Source organism: Anarrhichthys ocellatus, unplaced genomic scaffold, assembly GCF_004355925.1.
Source record: "Anarrhichthys ocellatus isolate YVR2014 unplaced genomic scaffold, GSC_Weel_1.0 scaffold937, whole genome shotgun sequence".
NCBI lineage: Eukaryota > Metazoa > Chordata > Actinopteri > Perciformes > Anarhichadidae > Anarrhichthys > Anarrhichthys ocellatus.
This window is the reverse complement of record NW_022280911.1, coordinates 1-8,411: the sequence shown is the minus strand read 5'-3', so window position 1 is coordinate 8,411 and position 8,411 is coordinate 1. Positions and strand designations below refer to the sequence as shown.

Sequence of the window (8,411 nt, the reverse complement as noted above, 5' to 3'; positions counted from 1 at the left end):
CTTCTACTGGGATGAGGGTAAAGATGCTTCTCTGCGCAGAGAATATATATCTATAGATACTGTAATTAATGTGTTCCACTCTGTATTTGTATTAGATTCAGTAGGATTAAATACTTTTTGATTGTAAACCAGTTTATGGGAGATTTTATTATTGCAGTGGCTCTACTGTAAACAGCAGTTGGAGCGTGAGCTGCGGCCTTCCCTCTGTGTGGTAAGATTCAACCCTCCACAACAGGCTCAGACTGTCATTATACGCTGTCTGACCTTATGTTGAGGACCCTACAGAGAAATAAAAAAAAAAAATTCTTTGTAGGGTTCTTTCCATAATGCTGTCAGATAAGTGTAATAACGGATTCTGTCAGTGGTAAGCACTTTTAGTGGATGCACATCGACGGTGCAGAGTTGCACCGAGCCATTACATTGCAGCCCATTTAGTGGCTGCTGGCTGCAGTGTTCTCATTCAATACTGGACCGATTTTTTAAATGGTTGTTCCCATTAGTCACCGAGACACAGAAACATGGGAAAGTAGGATCCAGGTTGTAAAACACAGAAGTTGCCCTCTAAGCAAGAAAATAATCTGGTTCAAGCTTCTGAAACGGATGATTTGCTGCTTTTATTTGTCATACATGTTAGTTGGCTGCATATCTTTGGGCTTTGAACTTTTTGTAATTGACCATTTCTCTGGGCCGTGGGAAATCATAGCTTTCTGATATTTCATAGAGAAAATGATTTGAGAAATCGAGAAAATAAATCGAAAAACAAATGTGATAATAAACTTAATTAGTGTAAACTTTAGGGAGCAATAGAAATGTATTCATCCAACCCCAGCGTCAACTAAAAAAGGAAGTGCTGAGAATCTAAAAGGTATTTCAATAATGACTCCGGCAAAGCGCAAGTGAGGGTGAAATCAGCACCAGAAGAATATGTCAAATGTTGCTCTAAACTTACAGTATAATGGGACAATTGTCTGGAAGGAATGGCTGTAAATTACAGCATTGTCAAAAAATATCTCTACTGTGGCACTTCGTCCAAATAAATAAAAGGAGACCTGTCAGACTCGTGATTCAATAAACTGTTGCAACCTCGTGATACACTACTCATTAGCTCACCCTGACATCCTCACTGACGAGGGTGATTTCCAAACAGATCACAGTGTTTACGCTGCACTCCGACCGCAGGCCGGGCGTTCTGTTGGGCCCGCTCTGCGTTTTGCTGCGCCGGCATCCGTCCTGCAGCTGCACTCTGAAACCTCACACGACCACACTCACGGATGCCATCTCAATATTTCATGGACGAGGTGCCCTGATATCGACTGGGCTGAGGATCTGCCCTCCGCTCTCTGCATTATTCACTCCCGTCTCTTGCGGCTGGGCTCATTTGTGTTGACAAAGGACTAGATGAGAGGTTGTGATTCGGTCTGTACTGCTCAGATTCAACTATTTTCACCCCCACTTTGGATTCTGCGGCACTGGAATGACATCACTCCTCCATTTCCGTGCTGAATCATTTATAGTGCACATGGGCCGGAGGTTGACCTCCACTTGAATCTGTTCCCGGCACACATCAATGACACATCCATTGTTCATGCCGATTATCACCGGACCAAATATAGAAGGAGACATTCCGCATTTTGGAGAGGAATGTGCACTTGGTGACAGTTATGCAATGCTTAGCAGTGATGATGTGTTTCCACCATAGCCAGGAGGTAGTTGTAGTACATTTTTGTGACTATATTTATCATTTAACTTACATTTTAAATGCAACCCTTTTAACACACAACTATATTCCATACACAAACAATGTTCCCTAGATGACGTTGATGTGTTATTTAATAAAGCGTCAATCAAGTCAACGCTTGTTACAATTACATAAATTAACATTTCAAATTTGCATTAATCGCCGTTGAAATCATGTTATGTGCTCTATACTGAACAGGGCTGAGCTTTAGCTAGCACTGTTCATGCTATTAGCGCCGTAAGCTCCTAGCCGCCGGCTCAGCGGTCGCCATGTTGAGAGCCGCGCAGAGGCAATCCCTCAATCGTAGATGTGCTCTGAATTTCGAATGTAGCACGTTTGAGTAAAGTATCTGAATACTTCCTCCACCACTGCCGAGCTTGTACCAAAATGACATATTTGTTCGATGAAGAAGCCTTAAAGATAAACCTGCACTGACGCAGATGATCACAATCCTGGAGGACATTGGAGTCATATAAACAGGGAGATGAATAATCAGGAACAATCATTCCAGACAGTCTGGATCCGCACCAGAGGCCTCGTTATGAAAACCTTCTTAGTCTATGGAGGGTCTGAAAACACAGGACTTTCACATAGGGAACCTTTCTTCTGTAATAAAGAGATAGGACTTGTATCCTATCTCTCTATCTTATCTTCTTTTTAACTGAAGTCAAGATAGGACAAGCTGCTGAGGATATTCTTCTTTAATGAGGCCCAAAGATTCCAGACTAGTACAGAACACCTGGTATGTTTGATTTCTTAGATGCAATGCCCATCCACAGATCTGGATGTCCATGTTGCAACCAACAGACACAGTGATGAGATTCCCTTTCATGACTTTGATGTCTTCACCAACACAGTGACAGAGCTGCTGATGGATGAAACTACAGAATCCAGTAGAAGAAAGCGTAACATCCCCCCAAACACCCACTCCCTTGCATCATCCCACAAAAAAATTTATAATTGGACCATTCACTTTGTGGCCTCCTGCCCCACTTTAAACCAGATGTTTCTCAAAGCAAGAAAACACTCACGAGGTTAACGATGCAATAAACTGAATTTTAGAAATGGATCTCTGAGTATTTTTGATGTCTATTTTATTAAATTACAGTTTTCAGAAGATTTGATTAAAATGTGTGCTCTGAATCCTCACTTTGGAACGAACACGTTCACTTCTAAACTTATTGCTGGTATCTAACACCAATATATCAATCTCTTAAAGGTCAGAGGAAGCAGAGCTGAAGGTAGAATTGTCAGAGAGTGACTCTGCCAGAATAAGGATGGCCACTCTGATGCAGATGTTTTTTTCTGCTCAGTGGGAGTATAAGCTTCTGCTCCTTCGGGGGAGGAGGAGCAAGTAGCAGCAGCCTTACCTCTGCCACAGGCACTCCCTCTGGAGGGCGACAGTGCAGTACGATCATCCCGTTGATTGGCACCTCCTTCCCCTGGGGGTCCTGCTCGAAGTTTTTCCTCAGGTCTGTGTGGGGAGATAAGAGGCAGCTGTCAGGTGTCAACTGTTACGGTCAGCCAGGCCTCAATCCTCTCCGGCAGCTAACAAGCCAGCCTGCCCTCGGCTCTGCACGCCACGACCTTCAAAACCCTCCAACCAGTGCAGGAGAGAGAGCATCTCATGACCCTGTGTTACGTAATCTGTTGACAAGGTGGTTTGGAGGATACACCGGATGGAAGAATTGCACAAGGTTTGCTCCGATCATCCTGGGCGTTCGTGTGCATACAAAAATGAAGGATCCTATTATCATTTTCAAAAATGCCTTTGATAGGTCATTTCAACACGATTGGGTTCCATGTACCCTAAGATCATGAGAGATTCCCTGCATGTAAGGGATCCAAAGACAGAAGGGAAACTATATAACAGTGCCTCAGTTCAGCTGGCAGGTAGGTAAGAAACAAAATAATATGCAAATCCTAGCAGATAAAGATTTTTGACATCACATCATCGTCCATTAAGTCAAATTCTTACTTTCTTCAAAGGACAAGAAAATACTTTCTTGATGTGTGTGATTTCTCTCAGTTTTCTCTCCAGGGCCACATAAGAAATCAAGTAGAAACGATTGGAGTGCAGCTTGAACACAGAGGAGGGCTTTAAGATAACTTATAACACTAACTGGCAGAGGTATTGGATTTGGACAACACTGGGCTGTGAATAGCTGATTGCGTCTAAACTTGATGAGACAGCATTCCTTCCTGGGAATAGATTATTTCACCACTGATACATCTGATTCATTTTCCGCTAAAATAATGTCAGCTTGCTGTGTTCACATAGTTTGGTCCAAACCAAAGGATAAAATGTTGGTGGTCCTGTTGCTGATTAACTCCAGTCTGCTAGAGACACATGGACAGACACTGTGAATCAGTTTGGGTGACCGGTCATTCTGCATGATCAAAATACTTCTTGGACCTCCGGGGGAAAATCACAAGGTTGATTTTATCTCAGGGACTGACAGCCTTCCCAGCACTTGAAGGCTTTATTTTGTATATGCTTTTGTTTTTTTAAATTTATTTTCTGTATTTATATTCTGCTCTGGTGGTCACAAAAAAAAACCTATAGAAAAGCAGTATTCAGGTACATCGCTGTCACTTAACCTTTTTGGATGTTGACTTTTTTTTGGCAACGCACAGGACATACTGTAGCTAAAACAATATGACACCTTATCTCATTTGGTCTTTAAAACAAATAAGTTCATCGGGACGGCTACTCCCTTTTCACTTTCAGTTTTCTTACTCGTTTAGTACGTATTGCCCAAAGCTTTGCTATAGAGCTGCCACAGTGCAGATCGCTGAGGTGTCTCCATACTCACAGGCGATGCGGACGGTAGCCTTGCGACTCTTGGAGGTGCCCAGGTGGCTCCAGGCCACACAGAGACACCAGTAGTCCTCCGGGCCGTGGAAATCTTCCACCTGCTGACGGGACACATTTATCATCACCTCACGCACCTTTAGCCCTGGAACAACAGAGAAGATAAGACAGTTAGAGCCTGCTACCAGGACCTGAATCCAATGGCTTAAGAAGTATCAGGTTTCAGGTCGGGTTTGGGTCGTTCTGTTCTGTACAGCTTCGGGTCGGGTTTGGATTTGGTTAGTTTGGTTGATTTCCGGCAATGCATTGAGTTTTGGCTCAAGCTTGGGCCATTTTGTTGCTTAACACTCTGGTCTGGTTGGGGTTTAACTCTTTTCAATGAAATTGATTTAGAAATGCCATATTCTGTGTTGGTCTAACATGTTATTTTCACTTTAGGAAGAGTTCTTTTTCATTTCTGAGAAAATCTCCCCAAAGCAAGCACATTATTTTGAGTGTTGGACTGATTTAAATTTGACTTGGTGCTAAAGTCAGAGGATCAGAGTTATCACAATTCATCCTGAAGAGGACATAAATGTCCAACGTGATCTTAGTTACATGAATAGTTACATGAATAATGTACTGCCACCATGGAAACTATTAAGGTTTAGTCAACAAAACCACTCGGGGGCTTAGGAAAGAAAAGATCGGTTGACATAAGTTTGTTTAATACTTAACTTCACTTATGCAATTTAAAACAAGTCAACAGTGACTATTGGTTTTACACAAGACAGGAACACCGGTCTCATGGGTGGAAGTCCTGTGTTGGACCCATCTGTCCACCCTAACCTCCTCCCTTGGTGCACTTTGATTACGTATGTCTGTGGAACCTGGGAACTTGTGCGTCCACCACATAAAAGGTCTCCTAGTTGACTCTTCATTGGCACTGTCTCCGTGGTTCCGGTGCCACCACCGCTTAATCCATTGTTAAGAGGTTATGGTCATTTCACATATTTCTGTAAAGAATCTCAATTTGTCCAGTAGTTGCCGTCACTATGGGAGCCATGCCATTAGCATGGCAAAATATGGCTTGGGACGTTGGGTTGGGATGGGATTTCAAATGTGCTTGTACCAGTCAGGTTCAGTTGGGTCAGGTCTTGAAGATGCATTTTGTTTTAGACTGGGTCTAGGCCTTTTCTTAGGCACACGCAGTTAATGGAGCAAACTGAAATAGGAAAGCCAAGCATTCTAAATAAGGGTCCTTACAGAATCAATACTACGATATGTCTACAAGCTTGCGTCAGTGATCAATGGGTATTACAGGATTAGTTATGCATCAATTCTTATAAAGGCTGACACACTTCCTTTGGCTGAGCTCTGAGAGCATCACTAAGGAAATTGGCAGAAACACAGTCCCCCGGCGGCCTCTACTGTATGTTGTGAGTGCTCAACGCCGCTAACAAGAGGAGAGCTAAATCAGCTGTAGCAGAATTAGCATTAATAACTTGAACCACACTTAACCACTTCAAACAGCATGTGTAGGCTCGCTGTGCAAGCGACAAAAGGACAATAGACCATATTATGTAACACAAAAAGGCATGCGAACACAGCACTTTGCGCAATGCTCTGACTGTATTCTATTGAATGCAATAAAGAAGAAGAAGAAGGAGAAAACTCTTTATTTGAAAATCCTCTTATGCAACACGCTCCCCCCAGTTGGAAGTCTTCGTCACCCTGTCATCTAACTTCAGATGGGTATACAGCAACTGCTTTTAATCTGAGTCCTCGGTTTTGGGCCTGTCACATGTGTTTTCTCACCGCTCCCCAGAGTCTCATGCAGCCTGCAGGCAACAGCTGGATTAAAGGCAAGGGATGTGCAATGAACTGGGGACCGCCAAAGACCAATACCCAAACCCCTCCACCCCTGACTCTTCTGGCTTTTGTGAATACACCCTCTCTGATAAATAACACTTTAATCTGACATGCTCTTACTAAAGTCAAACAGCGTCATACTGCGGCTGCACAGCTTGTGAAGCGCTGAGCAGACTTGGGAATGAATACCAATTAAAGTGACTGGCAGAGAGGCCACGGCGATGGATCCACGCAGTGAAATTAAGAAATGGAGAGCATTTCATGGCGGGCGGTCTCCACTGTGCCGGGTGTAAATGTCAACAACAGAAAAGTGGGCTTCTTGCTTTTTTGTCACCCAAAACACGGTTGACATGTTGTGAAAAGCTAATACAAATTAGGCCGTTCATCTCAATATGGTGCAGTGCAGTGTCTTTGGCGAGCGGGTTACTTTAAATCGTGATTGACAGTCCTGGAGAAAAAAAAGAAAAAGGCCACTTTAAGAAGAGGAATAAACAAAGCAGCAGCTCTATGGTTGGTGCTTCCTAGTCGCAGCCCCTGTAGAGACAGAGACACAAGCATAATTCATAATTTCTCGAGCAGCGGCAGAGAGCTGGCAAGTGTATGTGTGGGAGGAGAGATAGCGGCGAAAATAATGACTAATGCCTTTCCATGATGCCCTAAAAAGTCTGAGTCTGTGTTTCAGAGAATAAGAAGAGAAGAGAGACGACAGACTGATGGAGAGAGAGAGAGATGCCAGCGGTAAGCTTTCACAACAGAAACCGGCGTCGACAGGTGGTTTACTGGCGAGATGGAGACAAGTGCTGCCACTGTGTCATCTGTCAGCCCTATTTGTTTATAGGCAGAATATTGTTGACAGGGCTCATTAGAGACAACCACCTGATCTGTTCTCCTCCCCAATCCCCTCCTTGCTCTTCGCAGTTTCCTGAATCACTTGATGAATCCATCCAAAACGGCTGAATCACTCTGAGAAAGACTTGCAAGAGGGCTGATATAAGAACTAAGTTTTTGTCTGTTCTGATTCCAGTGACGAGGAGAGTGCCACAATCTAGCTTATTAACTTGGATGTGGGTGACAGGAAATTCATTAAAATGTTATATTAGGATAATTTTTGCTTAAAAGTTTCAACTTCATGGGTTTGAGGTCAGAGGGAAACTTTGTCACATGCCATCTTTCACTCTCAGCACATATTCCCTCTAGTTCTCTTCTCTTAACCATCCAATAAAGGTGAAATTGGAATGGGGTGCAGCCCCATAGATCAATATTAGACTTTTCAGAAAATGGCAATATCTGCCCAATGTACTGGCAAACCCAAAATACTGGTCCATTGGCTCTGAAGTAGACGAAAAGTGAGAGCTCAGGATTAGACTATATTACCCTCACTTCAAAGGCTCTGCCCTCATTTTGAAGGTGATGAGTCATTGAAATATCTGTTTAATGTCACATGGACCCCCCTCTCTTTCTGCTTATTAAAGCAGAGTCGCTGTATATCATACCGGGCTGTGGTAGCCATGCATTCTTATCTTTAGGATAAGTTAGGCAATTCAGAAACATCATCATGTGGTACAAAAATGCGTCATTTCCATAGCCCATTGATGAAAAAATAGCAGTCGCTACTGGCGATAGCTTGGCTATTTAAAAATGGCGGGTTTCTGTGATTTGTACGATTCTAGCTGACCAATCAGTGATATGCAGTGTTTTAACTTCACTTTCTAGAATCGGCTCAGTTTGCTTGGAACCTCAACCAAAGTGGTACCAAAAAAATTACCAGGTACCAGGTACTATCCACAATGTCTGCTGATGGAGAATCGAATCCTAAAAACAATTTGCAAAGAAAATGTGAAAATAGACACCTTCTCTGACACTTTTCATGAAATAAAAAACCTTTCAATTTAAAATGTACATATTTGGTATTTGAAATACACAATAGTGTAATACTGTAATTCCCTTACACTTTAGTGTCAAAAAAACTAATTTCTATACATTTTCTCCCACCTGTTTCATTTTTTT

General features: G+C 42.8%; 1 protein-coding gene across 1 annotated transcript; it reads right to left on the bottom strand.

Moving 5' to 3' along the window:
• Positions 1–1,961: 1,961 nt before the first annotated feature.
• Positions 1,962–5,351, bottom strand: LOC116377141 (netrin receptor UNC5D-like). The gene is made up of 2 exons (XM_031838706.1): positions 4,555–5,351; positions 1,962–3,212 (listed from the first exon to the last, which is right to left on the bottom strand). The coding sequence occupies exons 1-2, from the start codon at positions 4,676–4,678 to the stop codon at positions 2,989–2,991; spliced, it is 348 nt and encodes a 115-aa protein (XP_031694566.1). The 5' UTR covers positions 4,679–5,351; the 3' UTR covers positions 1,962–2,988.
• Positions 5,352–8,411: the final 3,060 nt, after the last annotated feature.

Coding starts and splice junctions, on each gene's coding strand:
- LOC116377141 (XM_031838706.1), bottom strand. CDS start 4,678: ATGATAAATGTGTCCCGTCAGCAGGTGGAAGATTTCCACGGCCCGGAG. Junction 3,213..4,554: donor GGCTACCGTCCGCATCGCCT/GTGAGTATGGAG, acceptor CTCCCCACACAG/ACCTGAGGAAAAACTTCGAG.